This window comes from Condylura cristata, unplaced genomic scaffold (genome assembly GCF_000260355.1).
Source record: "Condylura cristata isolate star-nosed mole 26May11 unplaced genomic scaffold, ConCri1.0 scaffold00010, whole genome shotgun sequence".
Lineage (NCBI taxonomy): Eukaryota > Metazoa > Chordata > Mammalia > Eulipotyphla > Talpidae > Condylura > Condylura cristata.
Window position 1 is genome coordinate 34,620,278 of NW_004567111.1, and position 21,819 is coordinate 34,642,096.

Consider the following 21,819-nt stretch of genomic DNA (forward strand, 5'->3'; position numbering starts at 1 on the left):
CCACTTATTATAGCATACCGGTATTATGCTGTATCTGTGAAAATATCATCAGAAAGGATGCCCTTTCTTAATACTCTACTACCATTTGTGCCTTTCCTGGTCCCAGCAATTGGAATACATTATCTTCTTCCTTTGGAGCCCCATACACTTGGAATCTTCTTCATGGCACCCACAACTTGCCTTATGTTATATTCCTCTTAGTCTGCTCATCTCTCCTATCTCCAGAGTACACAACATTTATAGAACTCTTTCTTTTACATTTTAAAAAGACAGTTCAATAAGCAATATGAAACTAACTTCTTAAAGAGCTGATCATCAGAATTTTTAAAAATTAAACACTCTAGCCACAAATATACTAAATCAGTAATTACATAATTTAGAATATTCCCCAGATCATGCATTGTGCAAGCAACCAGTTTTGAAAACTTCCATTGCAAAGCACCTTTTAAGGCCTAGGATTGCACCCAACAGACCCTACTCTGGGGTGGGGCCTAGACATCTACAAAGTTCTTTTTTTCCCAGAACTGGGGTACAGGCCAGAGATGTCAGGGGTGAGAGGATTCACCAGAGACAGAATGGGGAGCAGAACAGTCAGATGTACTGAAATATACTGCTGAGGGGAGCAGCAGGTAGGCTAGGAGAGGTCTGCCATGCCATGCAGGTCACCCCCCTGGCTGGGGTTTGAACTCATGCTGCAGTGGCTGCGATAGCTTCATAGTGCTGTGCTTTAAGCTATTTCTTCAAATAAATGGAGTAAGGGTTGAGACCTTGGCATAATGCCTTCCTTAAAAAAGCTACTATTGGACCCTCCTGGTGGCACAGTGGGTTAAAGCACAGCACTAAGAAGCCAAAGCCACTTCAGCATGAGTTCGAGCCCCTCCCTGGAGGTGATCCACATGGCCTGGCAGACCTCTCCTGACTGGCCCGCTGCTCCCCTCAGCAGTGGACTTCATTTGCTCCCTGCTCTGTGTCTGTGAATTCTCTCACTGCCCCTGCACCTCTGGCCTGTACCCCAGCTCTGTATGCACAAATAAGTCAATCTTAAAAAAAAAAAAAAGCTACTATTTGAAAAAAAAAATCTAATCATTAGAAACATTCAATATAGATGGCAGAAGATAAAGTCTTATTCTTGGCATCTTAGGTCAGACTACTAAAGAAAGAGAAGCACAATTTGCATATGGTCATTCTTGAATACTTATCTTAAAAACTACTATGTGATACATCTGATGTCAAAATGTCAAATGACAGGTAAGTTTCATTGTATTTTCTTAATCAAATGTGGCAGAACTGATTCTGCTCCTTGTCACTACTTGCCAAGAAGTAATGGTTTTTTAATGAGCATCCCTATTTCCAAATGTATATGCTGATGTTGCTCCACAATCTGGGAGCAACCATAAATAAAGCATTACTGTATTATTCATCCTGGCAGTTATGACTTACAAATGAGAATATGTGGATGAGGAAAGCTGAAAGGGCAAAAATGTGAAAAGCCTAGGATATTCAGGTAAAAGGGATAACTCATGCTTAGTTTCATACAAATCATTATCCAAAAAAGTTCATAAAATTGTCTAAATTTACTGTGGCTCACCTATCTTGAAATAATCCAAAACACAGTTATTTTGGGATTCTAATTCTCTTTCACTCTCAAAGACAAACTTTACCTTTTTATAATGTAAATCATATCACACTTGTTTTACTTAAAACAATGGGACCACTACTTTGCTTAAAACTTTTCTATTTATGTATCTGAATAAATGGTATTATGCATGTATATAGCAGACTCCAAGAAGTACAAAAACTACCCCTTGTTCCCAGATTCCAGCAGTAGTATTCACTGTTACCTGTCTTTACAGTTCTATTTATTTCTGATCCCTCAGAGAGTTATAATAAAAACATTGTCTTTAAATAAAAATATCTAAAAGTCTACTTGTCCTTTAAGCCAGTTTCCTCTCAAGATAATCCTCATATAAACCCTGGAGGGAAGTAACTGGAAAATAATTTTTAGTTTGTGTATGTCATATATTCTTTTGTAAACTGGCATGTCCAAGTTTAGCCATAATCTCTTGGTACATATGCACTCAAATTATTGCTTGTTTACAAATGAGCATATTTCTCTTAAGATATTTCCACTCAATCAAAAATAAATACTACATTTTCCATTTAAAATGATGAATTTTTGTATGGTTATTTTGTTAGTAAATCTTACCTGCAGTTTTCTAGCACTCTGTTGTTGACACTTGTCTTTCTCAATAATCTGCTGGTAAAGTCTAGCTCTTAATACACGCAAAGCTATTTCTTTGTTTCTTATCTGTGATCGTTCTTGTTGGCATTCTACCACAAGCCCTGAAAAATAATAGGGATCAGAGGTAAACTGCAGCTCCCACAAACCAAATTTAGCCAGAAGTTGAGGAACACTTTAAAGGAGGAAATGCCTGTCAGGACAAAATTATTAAGAGTTAAAAATATTTTAAGATTTAGCACACTTTGGAAACTATACCTGCGTTATGATAGTAATAGCTGTAAATGGTAATTAGATTCTGATACCTAAATGAGATGGTTCAGATGAGAAGCATCATTCTAGATGTTTATACACTCTTTAACTCCCAGAGTTCTGCTCTCTATCCTTGCTCATCCAGACACTATCAGAGCTTAACAAATAGCAGAGTACTGCCACCTCTATACCCTATTGCTCCAGATGTTTTACTCAAAAAGCACTCAGCTTTTCCCCTTTCAGTCACCAACACAGAACTTATATTTTAAAATAACCTTATAGACAGAAAGCAATGAAAAGAAGCTAGTCAAAGTCTCTAAAAGAAGTGTTTATACTGAATCTGTTCCTCAGTAGTTTGGGGTCTGACTTCAGCTAGTCAGCACATCCAACTATATACATGTTTCACTATCCAATTTCTGGATTTGGGTGGGTTTTGGCTCACCCTACAGTTAGTTACTTAGCACAAGCCTAGCCTGAAAGGTGATCCCTGAGACTTCAGGCTTTTCTATTAACGTTGCAACAACCACTGTGAAAGTCTGTGTTCAATCTGATTCATAGAGATAAAATGTATTTTTTTTCTGAACTACAAAAAACAAAATTAAAGAACTATTAGCTTAGGCAAACTGTACTCATATTATGGTGATTATTTTGCTGAATTTTCAAAATTTAATTAAATTTGTGTAAACCCTCCAAAAAAGTTCACATCTTTTAGGCATTTGCCTGATATCCTCTTGAATCTGGTATTCTTTTTCTCTACCACCCAGAGTAATATAAAAATTTCCAATTTAGGATGGCCAGACATTCATGAGCTTTCCTTCAAATGGTTGTCAGCTGATTTTGGTCAAAATACCTGCACTAATCCTCTGGCTCAAGCCAGAATGTTTAACATAAAACTCTTATGTACTAGCTCAGTAAATGCTAAGAAAATGACTTTAATAAACTAGTTACAGAGAAGTATTCAGCCATAAATATTCTCTTAGGATTTGGGGAGAGCAGGGTATGCTAAGTAACAGGAATGCTATTGAAATAAGTTGCTGGGATTGTTTAAAAACTATAAAAGGGCTTTGGAAAAGTAAAATTTTTTTCAGTATTATTTCAATACTCTATAGTAGATTCCAAAATCTTAGAAGACAATAGTACTACGTGGGCATTTAACATATATTTTCTGAATAACTAAGATATTTTATTTAAAAGGTTTACATTTGGCCCTCCCTGGTGGCGCAGCGGGTTAAAGCACAGCACTGAGAATCTAAAGCCACTTACGCATGAATTCGATTCCCACCTGCCCCGGAGGTGACCACATGGCGTGGCAGACCTCTCCTGACCCACCCGCTGCTCCCCTCAGCAGTGTACTTCATCGATCTGCCTGTTCTGCTCCCTACTCTGTCTCTGGTGAATCCTCTCACCCTCTGTATCTCTGGCCTGTATCCCAGTTCTATATGAATAAATAAATAAATCTTTAAAAAAAAAAACAAAGCAAACCTGTAGGTTTTGCTTACCTGTGGGAACATGGACAAGTCTGACAGCACTATCAGTTGTATTAACATGCTGCCCTCCTGCTCCTTTGGCTCGAAATGTGTCTATTCGCAAATCCTTGGGATCCACTTTCACATCTACCTAGAACAAAAGGTACAGCATATAAGGTCAATTCCACACTCAGCTTTAATACTATATTTATTCCAAGATTTCTCAAATAACTGTACTGTGGTTTTGTGTTGAAATATTATAGCCATAAAAATTATGATGAAAGAACTTACATCAAAAAAAGAACCATAAATTCTCTATTCTACTGGATGTTATTTTATAATGCTGACTTAGATGCTATGAGATCAATGAATTTTATAGTCTTTTAAGTTTCATCATCCATCATCCTACAAAGCTACATTGGATAGAATATACCATATATATTTTTGGCCTCTAAGGCTATAAGAGAATAATTTACAAAGAAGATTTATTTATTTATGAAACAGAACTAGGGTATAAGCCAGAGATGTAGGGGCAATGAGAGAATTCACCAGAGACAGAGTGGGGAGCAGAACAGGCAGATTGACAAAGTATGCTGGAGACAGGAAAGGTCTGCTTCACCATGTGGGTCAGCTCCCTGGCGGGGGATCAAACTTGTGCTGAGCCACCTATGGCTAGCTTTGTAGTACTGTGCTTTAACACACTGCGCCAACAGGGAGAGCCCAGAATAATTTTTTAAGTCACTAAATTAGTAACAATTTGTACAGTGTTTGTAGGAAACTTTATATCTAGACAAGTAAACACAATAAAATTATATACATATAAAATATAATCAGTTACAAAGTATGCTGCTTTTGAGAAAAAGCTAACATTTTATCCCACAATTATCATTATTTGTATGAATGACAGCCTGCAAATGACTTTTCTCTTTGAAAAGTACACTAATAACAGGATCAAAGATAGATTCTAATATAATCTTGGTTGTTATTTTGTTTCCTTTGCAATGAGTACTATATGGAGAAAAAATTATACAACTTTTGTAAAAATATTCGTGTTGGCTACCTTAAAATATTAACAAATGCTAAAGAGATGAAAAGTAATGCACCCTAGAGATTGTTTAATAATTGTAAAGGCTTATTTTTACAGTGGAGATATATTTGTGATGACTATCTTGACTATGTTCAAACTAATGCTCACTAAGTGGGACAATTTAATATTATGCACTTCTAAAATACAACATAAATAAAACAATATTTATGAAGTATTTCTGCACAAAGAGCATAATCAGAATAGAATGGAACATTCAAATATAACTTTCAATAAAATATAGGGTTAAAGGGGAAAAAAATTAGAGTACCATGAGGAAACAATCAGATGAATCCAGAATGTAAAACAGAACAATGTTCCAGACTTTTCAGAGAGCAAAAGTCACTTAAAAAAGAAAAACAGGCCCTCCCTGGTGGCGCAGCGGATTAAAGCACAGCACTGAGAATCTAAAGCCACTTCCGCATGAGTTCGATTCCCGCCTGCCCCGGAGGTGACCACATGGTGTGGCAGACCTCTCCTGACCCGCCCGCTGCTCCCCTCAGCAGTGTACTTCGTTGATCTGCCTGTTCTGTTCCCCGCTCTGTCTCTGGTGAAGCCTCTCACTGCCCCTGAGCCTCTGGCCTGTACCCCAGTTCTGTATGCACAAATAAATAAAATCTTTAAAAAAAAAAAAAGAAAAACAAAACCAGCAGGTTAAAATGCAGCACTGTGAAGCTGACAGCGGAGGCTTCGGATCCCAGCACTGAAAGTGACCCACATGGAGCAGCAGACCTCTCCTGTTTCGCCCGCTGCTCCCCTTAGCAGTGTATTTCAGTCAATCTGCCTGTTCTGCTCTCTACTCTGTCTCTAGTGAATCCTTTCACTGCCCCTGCACCTCTGGCCTGTACCCCAGTTCTGTATGCATAAATTTAAAAAAAAAATTCTTAAAAAAAACCCACACAACTGTTCAAGGTCTTGTTCCAGAGATAAAACAACTAATTGCAATGTGTAAAATTTGATGGGATCCTGGTTTGAAAAAAGAGCAATAAAAATACTTCTGGGGAAAATACAAAATGAATTAGATATTAATTATAAGTATTGTGATTTACAGTAATACATATTAAGTCTTCATCTGCTTCCTTGTGCAGCGTTCCTAAAGCCCTCAGAATTTCCTAATGAAAAAAACATTATTCTTAAGTTATTTATAATAAGCCCTTTCTATCACACCTGAGTTTATGTTAATTGTTGGAGACCCCCTAAGGCATGAAGTGCTGAGATAAGGAGAATATTGGGGTTGTGACTGGAACACTGATCAATATGTGCTGGAAGACTGGCCTGTGTCCAGACTTTAATGTCTTTTCTTGTGTTAGCAAAGCTAGGCCTGAGAAAAAGGCAAGATTAGAAAGGAACTACAATATACCTGATAATACAGAACCTTGGCAGTGAATGTGTACCCCAACAAGACTAAATACTAAGAGAATGATTCACTATCTAGTAACTAACAAGGGGAGGGGGGCAGTTCATATCAATAAAAATGAGTTTCATGGAGCACTTGAATGCTTCAGGTCTGAATGAGAAGCCTTGCATCCCCTGGGTCCTACTTCTTTTAAATTCTCTCTTATATCTTCATTTCTTTGTTTCTTGGTTCTTTCAGATTCTTCTCCTCAACCCTGTTTACTGGAGCTGGTCTCTGGCAGTTAGTAAGGTAATTTTTACAAAGTTCTTAGATAACACAGTATGGCAGCTGATAGCCAGGGGAACCAACTATTTGATGAAAGGGTATCACCCTTCCCCAATTTCTTGGAAGGGGAAAAGGACTAGAAGTTGAATTCATCCCCACCAAAAATGACTATATCAATTGTGCATGCCTGTTGAAGCCTTCATAAAAATCCCAAAAGCATAGTGTTCTGAGCTTACACCTGGTGAACAGGTGAAGGTGCTGGGACAGTGGTAAGCCTGGAAGCTGTGTACCTCTTTCCATACTGTTTGCCCAGTGCTTCTCATCCATGTGGCTATTCCTCAGTTGTACCTTTAATAATAAACCATAATCTCATACGTAAATGTTTTTCTGAGTTCTTTGAGCCATTGTCAAAACTGAGGAGTGAATGTAGAACCCTCCCAATTTTTATAGTCAGTCGTTCAGATGCACAAGAGACTACGTGAACTTGTAATTGGCCTCTAAGTAGGAGAAGAGGCAGTCTTGTGGGACTGAGTCCTTAACCTTGTGGATTCTGTTTTTTTTTTTTTTTTTTTAAAGAAATGACTTCTACTTAAATAATCAATAATATTGTTTGGGAATAAGAAAGGCAACTTTAGCTGAGGAAGAGTTAAGGATTTTCTAGAAGCTAAGCTTCTCATTCAATGTTCATTGATAAAGAGTGAGTTTTCAATGCCTCCATGTAAGGTTACCTCATCTGGTTGAGGAAGCACAATGACTGACATTGTTCCTGTGTGAATACGCTGCATCCTTGATGACAGGCCCACCTCAGGGATTCTCTGGACTCGATGAATTCCACCTTCATACTTCAAATGCTTATAGACATCGTCACCAGAAATTCGAGCAGCTGCATGATGCAACCCACCTAGAAAAAAGATTATCCAGAAATATTAGTGAATTATACTTTGACAGAGGTGAGGATCCTAAATGGTTCTTAAGCTAAGGCCTACATATGAGTATAGAGTCTGAGATGAAAACATATTTTCCCAACATATATGATTCATAGAAGGAAGCATGTCAAAATACCATTTATGATTATCTCTGGGGAACAAAAGAACTGATTTTCATTTGTATTTTTTATATATTTTTTTGTTTCTAACTTTCTATAAAGACAAGTTTCACTTTTTATAAAAATGCTATTAGGAAAAAAAAATGCTATTAGGAAAAAAAAGAAAACTGGAATTTTTCTGCATTGAATTGTCCTATACAATCTTAGGAGAATATGAACATTACATAAAGATAATCAAAAACATAATTATTTGATAATAAGAAACAAATTTATAGGTCTTCCCAGGTTTTCAAAAATCTGAAATTTCACTATCTGTGAAATAGAGAGATTATCACAATAAAATCTTAACACCTAAGCTAACTTCTAACTGGTCATGTTTTTAAAAAAGTACTTTTATTATACAGTGCTATATAGACATAGAAACCACACGATTAAATGGATGATTTAGGAATCGCAAAGTCAAAAAAAAGAACATAGTTACCTGAAAAGTCTTCCTATATGCCCCTTCCCAGTTACAAACTCCTCCCTTTCTCACAGGTAGCCACTATCTGGACTTTCTTTCCTTCTGTGGTTATAATTTTATTACCTAATATGCAGCCCTATGTACTACAGTTTAGTCCTGTCTATTAAAAATTTGGTATGTCTTTGAAATCTCACAATCTATAGGTTCAGAATCTTTCATTTCCTACAAATACTCTGTTGAGGAATTTCGGCTATTGACTTGCAGAATTTCTTACTGTCTGGTTTTGCTGACTGCATTCTCTTCATGTAATTCAACCTGTTCTCTGTATTGGCTGCAATTTGGCATCTGGGATCCAGAGACTGGAAGAGGCAGTACCTCAAGTCCCCTGGCAAGACGACAAGGGACACAGAACCTTTGGTTGTTTCTCTTTTTAAGGTCTTGACAGTCTTTGAAGCTTAATGTATCCTGGGGATTGTAAAATGGTAACAGTCTAATTCTGTAATTTCTTACTTATTAGTTAAAATACATTTATAAAGAGACACTTATAAGCTCCTTAACCAAAACTACATTTTCTTGAGTGAATTCCATTGATTTCTAGCACAGTGTTCCTATCTAAAAAAAAAAAAAAAAAGTGATGAAAAATCTCATTTTCTTTCTGTATAAGTCACTGGCTCTTTTTTCTCCATGTCTAAAATGTTATTTTTTTTTAATTTTAAAAAAATATCCAGTATTTCAGTAGAATTTGCCTTACTCAAGTGTTGCTCATTCTGGCTGGATAGCTTCCTATGTGATCTTTAAATATAAGGCTTTATATTCATTTTTTCTAATTCAAAGGAACTTTCTTAAAATATAGATGTTAATATTTATGACAGGCAGCTTCAGAGATAGCCCCAAAGATCTCTACCTCCTAGTCTTCACATTTAGTACCCTCTCAGATAATCTCACATTATTTTTTCTAAACTAATTATCTCAAAATTTTAATATAATAATTATTTTAATGAACAGAGGTTTATTCTTTGTATTTTATTTTAAAGTTGTATTAGTGATATATTTCCCTTTTTTCCCTTTTTTTTGAAGAAAGTTCTTTTTATTTAAAAAAAAAATCTCTGCCAGTGACTTAGTGTATTTTTTAAAAAAGAATTCCCAACCATTTTTTAGGTATATTCTATATACCTGGAACAAAATCATCTTCCTCATTTATTCTTAGTATTAGAAATTATCTCTTTGCTAAAAGCCATCAAGTATGTCTCCTCATATCTGTTCTTTCACCAAATCTGATTACACAACTTCAGCATTTTCTAAATATTTCTAAATGAATGCTCACCATTACCTTAATCTACAGAATTCAAAAACCACTTACCATTATTCTTCCCAAATGGAGTCTGCCTTCCAACTTCTATTCCATTCAGTGGTATGAATGAATATCAAAATCTTCCTGGCTAGAAAGATTAGAACCCCTTGAGGTTCACTCCTTTGTATAAGAATAGACTACTGGGTCTATTCTGTGTCAGAATAGAAAGTAGCTCTGGATAACACAGACTTACCTTAGGATTGTACTAAGATACTATATTGTGTGAATTTGGGTTAGGAACTTATTCTCTAAGCCTAGATCCTCATCTATAAAATGGGATTAATGGTATGTATTTCCAAAAATAAAAGTGCATAGGATTAGATTCTCAAATAATCTATATTGCACATAAAACAGTAGGCAAGCAACAGCCCAGTGTATATTCAGTCAGTTTCCAAATTTTGCCCATTCTTCCTTTAAAGGTTTCTCACATGGTTCCCTCCTCCCTATTGTAACTCTTAGTCCTTCCTGGACTGTTCTAATAACCTCTTTGCAGTCCACCTTAAATATATTCTCTTCAATCTATTCTGCGTACTGTTGTTAAAATAATCTTCTTAAAAAAAATATATATATATATCATATATTATTGTTATTAATAAAGTCCTCAGTAGCTCCCTATTCCTTAATAATGATGATCTGTTCAGCTTCTACGGCTGTTAAAACTCAACTCACTTGAAACTATTTCCTGTTACTTCCCATCACAATATACTTTGATAACTGACTTCCTCATTATCCTCATGCACACTAAGATCTGTCCCACCACTATGCTGCTACTCATGTGATTTCTTCCCTTGGCTGTTACTGCCCTTCCCTTTCCTAACTACTAGCTGTATTTAAAATCTGTACCACACACAACTTACATCACTTCTAGATGAGTTAGGGGGCAAAAGGGAGGGAAAAAGAACTACGTTAAGAGTTTCTGATTTAATATATTTGAGTCCCTAAAAGGTTTATGGAATTGCACAGTTATTATTATGTTGTATATGTTTTTTAAAGATTTATTTAGTTATGCATACAGAATTGGGGTACAGGCCTGAGGTGCAGGGGCAGTGAGAGGATTCACCAGAGACAGAGTGTGGAGCAGAACAGGAAGACCTCCAGCGTGGGGATCCAACTCCTGCTGAAGTGGCTTTAGCTCCTTAGTGCTGTGCTGTAACCCACTGCGCCACCAGGGAGGGCCCTATGCTGTATAATTTTTATCCGCCCAACTGAAGTGGAAACTTATTGAAAATAAAGACAAATAATAATTTTTTTCTGTGTTTCCATGAAAATCTACTACATCTTTAATCCTAGATTTCAATTATACCACAATATATAATAAAGTTCTTTGGGATAAAACCTTAACATATCTTTGTAACAAAGAACAATGATTTTCAAGAAAAAATGTATATATCTGTTCTCTCCAGGGAAATTTTCTATAATTCAGATTTTCATTCACTTCCTTTACTCTACTAGTTAAGAATTCCCCTATAAGCTATAGTCATAGTATTTGATAAGCTCACATCACATCATACAGTAGATATAATAAAAATGTTTTTAAAAATAGGACAAAATGATTCTAATCAAAATCAGAAATAATTTTCAGTATCATTTATGGATGTGCCTACCATAGTCAGCTGGTGTATAATTCAGAAGTTCAAATTTCCAGTGCTTAAACTGTGAGTAATTCTGGTACATGTCAAATACTTCTCGGGTAAACTGTTGGCAAATATCACCTAAAAGAAAATACATAAAATATTTAGTCGACAGAAATGTCTAAGAGACCCATTATCGGGTATAAACTCCTTAAGAATGAAGAGTATCTATTTCAAAGTGAAACATAACAGATTTTTAAAGTAACAGTGTGGCAAATCAAGGTAAAGTGTACATTTTTTTAGATCATTCACAGTGAAATTAATTTACAGACCTCCAGTAGTTCTTCCAGATGTCACCTCTAAAATAACATCATTTTTGTCATACTTCTCCTTTGGCACTAGAATCTGGAAAAGCTGAAAAAGAGGGAAAAAATCAGCCTCAGTGTGTACACTTTCTATGGCACACTAATATAACATGAACTTAGATGAAAGGTCCCCAAACATCAAAAAATCAGTAATTAACAAAATCATATAGCATCCCAACAAGGCCTAGTACTAAGATACTATAATAAGTAGAACTAATTAGACCTAAAATAATCAATTCATGCTAACAATGAAGTTACTTGTCAGGATATTCTCTACCGTACTATAGATTATCTTAATTTTCTAAAATGCAGAAGTTTAGATCAAAGTCTAGCATTTCCACTCAATTTTCTTCAGATATTGACTCTTATTAGTTCTAAACAATAGCTGCTTTCATATAAGAAATGAAGTAAAGCTTTGAACAGTTTCATTTGGAGAAAATGAGAAATCTACAAATGATTGAGTATTCATAAATCTGACAGCAGACACCAGACCATGTGCCACGTCCTTTCAGTAGAGGCACCCATTTTAGACAATGTTGAGCACTCCCAACAAAGGCTCATATTTTTTCTCATCTGTGAGAAGAAAAAAAAAAGAGCTTTCTAAGGGAGCTCTCTGTGCTATCAAGCTATCACCAGTCACTGAAGCATGAGTTTGATCGCTGCCCAGGGAGCTAAACCACATGGCAAAGCAGACCCCTCCTGTCTCGCCTGCTGCTCAGTAGAACCGGCTGTTTTGTTTCTCACTCCATCTCTAGAAAATACTCTCACCCCCTACACTTCTCACCTATACCCAGTTCTTCTATGAATAAATAAAAATAAATCTTAAAAAATGGGGGGACTATCTAACAGAGAAAGTAACCAATTTCCTCTAGGAAGAAAAGGGGAGCAATTTGGTTATGACTAAATGGACTTCCAAATTAAACAAACATCTACTTGTCACCACTCTGCTTACTGTCAGTATTTAAATATTCCACTTCTGCTAGAATTGACACAGTTTGCAGGAGAATTAGACTGAGTCAGGCATCTTACTCCTGCCTTTGATTAGCTGGTTAAATTAGTAGTAAAAATTAACAGATATCTTTATCTCACCTCCCTTACCTCCCTCAACCTCTCCAAAAGCCCCTCCACTAGGTTCCCAGAGTAGGGAAGACTGAAATTGAGGATTATAAAAATGATAGAGGGGAACATGGTTATAGTACTGTTTTTCAATGTTTTAGACAAGTCATTTATTAAACTAGTAGCTAAAGACTTGTGCTAATTAACTGTCACTATATCCTTAAGCCTCTCCTTTCTACCAGCATGCAAAATCTTTAATCTTTAACTAAAAGCACTCCACTTTCTAAGTCTTAAAACCCCTTGACACTCCTCCATGGTAAATGAAATTTCTTTATCAGCCATTGTTCCCTCTCTTTAAAATTAATAGATTCAGCTATGCAGTATATTTTTGCTTGGGGTTAGAGGTGGAGATGGATGTGTGGGGAGCAGGTTGTTGTTTTATTCTTTAACATCACAATTTCTTCAAACTCATTTTGTAGCAAATTTTAGCACTAATCCAGCTTAATCATTTATTGTAAAAGACTTAAAACTGGTATTTGGAGAGTGATTGATTACAAAGCATTCTTTTATATTAACACCTATTGAGATTTGTTTACCTCTCAAAACATACCTCATTGTACAACATGTTGATGTTTTGAGCAATGGTTTGCCTTTCTTCCAATGCAAGTTCTTGTAACTGTTTTTCATCTTGTTTAATTAGACCTATAAGCCAGCAAAAATATATAATGGTAAAACTTTTCAAATATAGAGAAACTCCGAAACAGCTATCTAATCTCTGTGTACTAAAATTTAGTTCAGTTGTAAAGGTAAGGGATAAAAGAACAGTTAGATGTAGTTGAAAATGTCAATGAGTATTTGCCAAGTATGCCCCAAAAACTGTGTGAAAAGAAGTATGATCTTGCTCCCAAAAACTTGTGATTTGAATGTCTGTAAAAAATTATAGAAATTAGTGACTAGTCAAACAGTTTTCAAAGATTAATTATATAGAAGCCCAGGTAAGGTAAATTTTATATTAAATTGAGGTTACCACTTCCTGTCTCAAGATAGTAGCCACTACCTAGTATACTGAGTAATCTAACATTGCTGCAGTCAAAAGTAAAAATGCTTGTAATTTTGTAACCTCTTAATATGTTTACATCTAGTAAACATTTTTAAAAACTGTGTGAATCAAACAAAAAAAACATCTTTGTAAACTCTGCTTTATGGAAACAATGGTCCTTTTCACATCATTTCAAAATCTTATGTTTAAGATTGTACTTGGATTAGAAAAGTCTGGAGGTCAGACTACAAGTGGTGAATTATTATAATCATCTCAGATGAGATATAATGAAGCTACAAATTAATGGATAGTATAAAAAAGGAACTCGTTTAAGATACATTGCAGAGACATACTCTATGGATTCTGAATTAATATGCAGTGGGTACGAACAGAGTTTTATTGTGAAGTCTCGTTGATTGAGTTCAAAGCCTTGCTTCTCTCCTGACTGGCTGAGCAACCTTTAATATTTCAAATTCTCATCTCTTTCTTCAACTATAAAGTGGAGATATGAATAATAATTCCTATCTCAAAAGGTTATTGTGGACATTGAAGTGAAATAATATTTGTAAAATATTTAGCTTAGTACCTGGCTCAGTGAGAATCAATCAATGTAGCTAGTATCGCTATTATTATAATATAGCAGAATGTAAACTGAGAAGAGACTTCAGAAATAATCTAATCCAATCTAGTAATAAAGAGGGTATTTCAATATAATATAGAAAGCATTTGGTATACTCCTATTATTACTACTATTGCTTCCCCAAAACTAATAAATTGAGTTGCCTTATGCAAAAGAGTTAAAAACAAAGTGGGGGGACCTCCCTGGTGGCACAGCGGATTAAAGCACAGCACTGAGAAGCTAAAGCCACTTCCACATGAATTCGATTCCCGCCTGCCCAGGAGGTGACCACATGGCGTGGCAGACCTCTCCTGACCAGCCTGCTGCTCCCCTAAGCAGTGTACTTCGTCTATCTGCCTGTTCTGCTCCCCACTCTGTCTCTGGTGAAGCCTCTCACCACCCCTGAGCCTCTGGCCTGTACTCCAGTTCTGTATGCGCAAATAAATAAATCTTTAAAAAAAAAAAAAAAGTGGGATACTTGTGGTGCCACTAACAGAGGGCAGGGAAATGTAAGGCTTTGGACATCCAGGAATTTACAAGTGTAACTTGACTGGCCTTGACATTTCATACTTCTCTAAGGCTTTGTGAAACAAACTGGGGCACAGTCAAAAATGAAGGAACTAAAACGCATCAGCAAAATTAGGATAAATATGGAATACAGTATTAGTCCACTGCACTTTTCTCTCAGCTTCTATAAAAATTCCTAAGAGAAAAATGTTAAGCCATTTTTAATATTAAGAAATACTAAAATTATAAACACTCTTCATATCACATACAAAACTAATGCAAATAGATCTAAGATGTAACTGTAAGGGCTAAAATTATAAAGTTCTTTGAAGAAAACACAGATGTAAACTGAAGAAAACACAGATGTTTCCTTGAATTATGCAAAAGCTTGAACTATGACACCAAAAATAAAAGTGATAACAGAAAAAAAGACTAGACATCATCAAACTTAAAAAGTGTGATACTCTGGGCAACTCAAAGAATGGGAGAAAAATTTTTGCAATCAAATATCTGATAAGAATCTTATAGCTATAATATAAAGAATCTTATAACTGAATAATAAAGGCAATTCAATTTAAATGTGTGCTAATAGGCTAACCAGTCATTTTTCCAAATTTGATATAGAAATGGCCAGTAGACATACAAAAAAATGTTCAACATCATTAATCAGGGAAATGTAAATCAAAATCACAATAAGGTGCTACTTCATACACACTAGGATGGCTAGAATCCAAATGGCAGATTACATGGATTGGCTTGATGTAAAACAACTTAACCTTAAGTTTAGAGTTAGAACACTCGGGATCAAATGTAAAAGGATGCAGCCACTTTGGAAAAACAGTCTGGCAGTTCCTTAAAAAGTTAAACATAGGTCTAACCGTATGTGAATAAGAAATTGAAAGGTCTAAAATAACACAGGAGTCACAACCTACATCTACACAAAATCATGTATACAAATGTTCATAGCATTGTTTTTATAATAATCAAAAACTGAATATATTCAGCAATAAAAAGAAATGAAGTACAAATTCATATTATAATATTATAATATAAATGAACCTTATAGATAATATGTTAAGTGAAAGAAGCCAGTCACAAAAACAACATATTTTATGACTCCATTTACACAAAATTCTTGAAACAAGTGAATCCATACAGACACAGTCTGGTTCGTGGTAGCCTCTGGCTGGTAGGGAAATGGGGAGGAGGAAGACTCAACTGAGGAGTTCAGTCCTTTTGGGGGTATAATAATACCTAGACCACCTAAGACCTCTGAGAGGAACTATACATGTGTCTATTCATAAATGAAAACACCAGAGTAGTTAGATCTTATCGTTGTTTTACTTTAGTAACTGTAACACTTCACATGAAACAGAATACTGCCTTTATAAGTGTAGAGCTTACAAGTAGGTTTTTAAAAAGCCTGAGATTAGCAAAGCTTTTCAACTTAGGAAATCAATCCTATATTGGTAAACACAATATATTTTACCTACTTGAACACAATGAATCTAATTCTTCAATTGTTTGTTCTGCCTCCTGAATTTCTTGGTAAATGGCTGCAATTGGTGCCAACTCAGCATGCCTTCGATTCAAGGACTTTCGGTCTCCTTCATCCACAGAGAGATGCTGCAAATGCTGATCAATGGTTTGGTACTCCTTATTCAGGTCCTCCATATATTTCTGTAGTGCTTTATGCTTCCTGGTGTCTTGATGACAACATCTCTGGGACCAATTCTTCTTTAACAGATGATGAAGAATGTAATTCCTATTTTGTCTAAAAACCAACAGCCTTGTATCAAGATGTAGCTGGGCAAGTTGATGAGAAAGAGGGTGGATGTGGCACTGGTGGCGACCATTGAGAGATGAATGTCTAAAAAGCCAACCAAACATATGACGATTCATCTCAACATCTGAAATATAATAAACACAGTGTGAATAAAAAGTCAACTTTACAAAAGTGATAAAGCTGGAAGAAGCCTAAGAAATCTTGCTTAGTTCACTGCCTCAGTCAGTTCCAAACATAGTCCCCATATTCTGTCACCCACCCACCAAAGAGAAAATAATTCTTCAAACCTCTGAATATAACATACTAAAATAAATAAAGATGGCAGTTTTCTACCCACTCAACATGTATCAGTAACTAATGCAAACGTGTACAGAATAACTAAGACAATGTATCAACAGAATGGGTAAATTGGAAAATATCTAGAAATATCTAGAAACTAGAATTAAGCATGTGAATAAGCACTTGAAATATCTCAGACAGGGCCCTCCCTGGTGGTGCACTGGGTTAAAGCACAACACTCTGAAGCTAGCCAAGCTGCTTCTGCAGGAGTTCAATAACCGCCAGGGAGGTGACCCACATGGAACAGCAGATCTCTCCTGTCCTGCCCACTGCTCCCCTCAACATTCATAAATAAATAAATCTTAAAAAGAAATATCTGAAACAATCATGCAAACTTTAAGTGGTTCACATTCTTACACTTCTAAAATTTCAAGGAAATAAGAATTATTTTCTTGTCTAATTCATTAATTCAGATGTCATAGGAAGTCAAGTAAGTATGACTATTCATTCAGCTTGATAAAGTCAAAGCTTAGGCTAGAACTCCGGTTCACTGCTTTCAATCATTCTTCAAAATTGCTTCCCTTTTAGGTGAGATCATAAAGAAAGAAAACTTCAAATATTAGCAGATTAAACTGTACAATGGTGATAATTACACTAAAATTAAAAAAGCAGAATATAGAACAATATAACCTCAGGGTTTTCTACAGTATTTGGCATACATTAAATTAAAGAGGTGCACAGGGTATATTGAAAAAAAGGAAACAGAAAAAGAAGTATGCCAAAATCTTAACAAAATGATCCCTAGTTATAGGATCATGGGTACACATTTCGCTTGCTATTTTTCTACTGGTTAGTGTTCTATACATACAGCACTTATTACTTTCACAATCAGGAAAGAAAAGTTACTCTAAAAAATTACAAGTTAGAGGAAATGGGCTGTGTACAATAATTATCTGTTATACTCCCCTCTAACAGAGTTGAATAAGAGCTAACAAAGGCACACAATGGTTTTATTGAGTGAGCAAAGGAAAAATAATGGGTTCTATGAAAAATACTTTGCCCCTAAAATCATAAGGTTCAGAGATAAAATAAAGGTAGAAATTTATCAAAATCGACCTTTGTCTCTACTATTTCTACTATACTAGGCCTTACATATTAGCTCACTTGATAATTGTAAGCTATTAAACTTATCATCTCCTGGGAATTAAAATATTTAGGGTGGTCTCTAAAATATTAAAATTTGCAGGTTCTACTAATGAACTGTAACATACTGACTGACATTTGGAAAGCTCGTAGAAGAACGCACCAGACAAACTGTGAAAGTTACAAGTCCCCGAGAAGAATTATCTGTTCAGTATCTTTACATCTAGTCTTAAGCAAATCAGAGGTATTCCCAATTGAAAATGGTGAGAACAAAAGGATAGCAAACTTTTTTGTTAATTTTATCAGAATGATTCATTTTGGGAACAGTAGTAGAATATAGAGCTCTAAAGGTCAACAACCTCAAAGTTAATGGGAGGAGAGGTGGAAAGGTGGAAGCAACCAAGACGTTCCCTCTTTAGGGGTCTCTGTAGCTGAGAACATTGTCTCCTCCATCACCCACCAGTGCCAAGATTATTCTTGGTGACAGCGACTAGTCTAGAGCCATTCTAACTTCGGTGTGACAGATGTGACACACAGCTCACGGGAGAAGCACATGTAAACCATGCTATGGAACACCCTTCACGGAGTGAACCCGTAAGGAGGCAATATGGTATTAAAAACAAAATGGGGAAGGGAAAAAGACATTTTAAGGTGAGAAAAGAATCGTGAGTACCTAAGAAAAGGAAGCAAGGGCGTTAATTTTCCTTGCTGAGGTCGGAACCTTCAGTGACCCAAAACATCTCAGCCCGACCTGAGTGGGATCAATTTCACTTCCTGGTTCACTCCGCGGGGTAACTGGCTCCGGGTTCCTTCTCCAACCGGACGTTTCTCTAGAGGAGTCTTCCTTGGGTTGGCTTAAAAAAGAGCTGAGGAAATACTAGAGAAAAATGGCAAATCGAAAAGAAAAAAAAAAAGTGACAAAGAAAAAGCCCCATGAGACGATCACGCACCACGCTTGTCCGCCGCTCGAGCCCAGGAGTGTTTGGGAGAGGGTGTCGGGACCGCAGAGTGAACTACAACTCCCGGCAGGTCCCCGCTAGGAATCCTGGAGGTTGTAGTTTCTCACGCACCGAGTCGCCGACCCACTGCCTCCCCTCCACGCCCAGGGTCGAATGCACACAGCTTTTGGTTTTCACTTACAGGCAAATTTAGGAGAGAGACTTTAAGGTTCTCCTTAAGAGATCGACACGTACAATATATTCATGTAAACTTACAAGACTTTCCTTCTCTATGAAGCCACTAAAGCAGTTTTTCCTGAAATTATTTTCATGAGGAGTTTCTTGTCATCATTACACAAATTAAAGGTTTTTTTCCATGTTAATAGTTACACTTTCAGCTTTCATTAAGAAAATATTTAATAAGTAGATTATTAATCTCTATTTTTACAATCATAATGTCCCCCAAGTACTATATAAGTGTGTGTGTGTGTGTGTGTGTGTGTGTGTGTGTGTATATATACTCACACACATATATTATCACTAATTGTGGAGATACATACATATATAGATTTTTTTTAAAGATTTATTTATTTATGCATATAGAGCTGGGGTACGGGCCAGAGGTGCAGGGGCAGTGAGAGGATTCACTAGAGACAGAGTGGGGAGAAAACAGGCAGAGCGACAAAGTACACTGCTGAGGGGAGTAGTGAGTGGGTCAGAAGAGGTCTGCCACTCCATGTGGATCACCTCAGGGTGGGGATCAAACTCATACTGAGGTGGCTTTTAGCTTATTAGTGCTGTGCTTTACCCACTGTGCCACCAAGGAGGATCCCATATATAGTGATTTTATAGATATTACACACACTTAACAGAATTTAGGGGCTCAATATGGGTCTATAGCTTGAATACCACTGATGAAATATAGAAGTACAAAATCCAACAAATGAATAATTTGAAGAAAACACAAACATATTGCCTTATTTTGAATATTCCAATGGGATTAAGACCTTGGTAATCACATCTACAAATTCTTTGACCTTGGTGCCTCAATATTTCTTCCTTAACAATAAATGCAAAAATAGGCCCTCCCTGGTGGCACAGCGGGTTAGAGTGCACTACTGCAAGCCAGCCACAGCCGCTTCAGCATGAGTTCAATCCCTGGCCCCAGAGGTGATCCACATGGTATGGCAGTCATCTCCTGCCCCATCTGCTGCTCCCCCTTAGCAGTGTACTTCCTCAATCTACCTGTTCTGCTCCCCATTCTGTCTCTGGTGAATCCTCTCACTGCCCCTACACATCTGGCCTGCAACTCAGTACTATATGTATAAATAAAAATAAAAATCTTTAAAAATGCAAAAATAATCCCATATTACTGATCTACAGGATATTTTCATAGGTTATTACTATACACACACACACACGTACACACATCTATATCTATATCTATCTACCTATATATATATAAAAGCATTCAACACAAATGTATATATCATTTATCACCCACTTCAAGGTATCTATTTTTATCTACCACACTTAGATTCTAAGTGGTTTAAACCTATTAATTCACTTAATCCACATAGCAATCCTCCTAAAATAACTATTTTGCATGAAAAAAAGGCACAGAGAATTTAAATAACTCTTTGAATATAAAAAAAAACAGTAAGTGATAGAACCCAGATTGAATAAATTAATGTCTCTTAATGATCTGTAGTTTCTAGGTGGTGATATTGTCTCCCTTCCCCCCAAAAGAAAACATTCAATTATTCATTCGATAAATGTTAAGCATTAGTGTATTGCTCACTGTTGTCGACATGAAAATTAAGTAGTCATAGAATAACAAAAATCTTTGTAAATACAGAGCATATGAGCCAACAGGGAACAAAATCCAAAGGTTTCATATAACTCATTCTCCTAAATTGTCCAACAAAATCCTTTAATTCTGTATTTTGACTTGAATGCAGATACATATCTTAAATAGTATATGAAAACTTGATTCTCCTTAAAGAAGAAGCCTACGCTATGGACTGCATCGTATTACCACAAAATTCAGTGTGTAAAGCTAACCCACAATTTGACAGTATTAGAATTTTGTTTGTAGAAATAATGTAATGACCTTTAAGATTAAGTGAAGTCACTGGGTGAAACCCTTGATCTGACAGGATTAATGTCTTCTTTCTTCTAAGAAGAAACACTAGAAAGCTCTTACTTTCCTCCTCCTCCTTCCCGTTTCTTCTTCCCTACCTCTCTTCCTGAGCACAAAGTTGTCCTGATCATACAGCAGATGGCAGCAACTGTCTTCCAGCCAAGAAGCCTCAGAATCAAACATACTTTGCTGTACCTTGATCTTAGACTTAACAAAACTTGAGAAATGAATGCCTGTTAAAGTATCCAGTCTATGGCATGTTAATATGGCAGCTCAAGCTGACTAAAAAACTTACTTATAACGGCCTCCCTGGTGGCAAAGGGTTAAAGCACAGCACTATAAAGCTATCTTCAGCCACTGCAGCAGGAGTTCTAGCCCCCTGCCCTCCTAGGGAGCTGACCCACTTGGCTCAGCAGACCTCTCCTGACTTGCCTGCTGTTTTGATGATCCATGCATTTCAGTAGATCTGTCTGTTCTTCCCCCCACTCTATGTCTGGTGAATCCTCTCATTTCCCTTCCCTTCCCCCCCCCCCCAGCCTGTATCCTAGTTCTTTTATGCATAAATAAATAAATCCTTTAAAAAAAAAGTTACATGAGTAAAATGTTATACATGAAATTTTATGTACATTATCTATTTACTCCTCAGTTTAAAAAAATCCCTAAAGATATTTATGCTGGGTACTATAAATATTGTTCGCTATTTCATATTTTTTAAGAAGGACGATATAGCTATAGCTTTATTTATTAATATGCAAAATTTTTGCAATATATTGTTAAGTGAAGAAACATTAAAGAAAACCATTTCATTTTAAATACATATGTGATATATATATTAAAGATTTATTTATTTGT

The 21,819-nt window shown here is 36.1% G+C and overlaps 1 protein-coding gene across 2 annotated transcripts in view; it reads right to left on the minus strand.

Moving 5' to 3' along the window:
* The window catches only part of MTRF1 (mitochondrial translational release factor 1), a 37,982-nt gene extending 19,123 nt beyond the window's left edge, over positions 1-18,859 (minus strand). For both annotated transcript variants that reach the window (XM_012723318.1, XM_004680123.2), the window contains exons 1-8: positions 18,560-18,859; positions 16,172-16,588; positions 13,124-13,215; positions 11,425-11,506; positions 11,126-11,233; positions 7,391-7,563; positions 3,991-4,108; positions 2,207-2,343 (exon numbers count right to left, since the gene is read on the minus strand). In XM_012723318.1, coding sequence (XP_012578772.1) covers positions 2,207-2,343; positions 3,991-4,108; positions 7,391-7,563; positions 11,126-11,233; positions 11,425-11,506; positions 13,124-13,215; positions 16,172-16,580 — 1,119 coding nt within the window. In that variant the 5' untranslated portion in view covers positions 16,581-16,588; positions 18,560-18,859. The remainder of the gene's footprint in view (positions 1-2,206; positions 2,344-3,990; positions 4,109-7,390; positions 7,564-11,125; positions 11,234-11,424; positions 11,507-13,123; positions 13,216-16,171; positions 16,589-18,559) is intronic.
* Positions 18,860-21,819: the final 2,960 nt, after the last annotated feature.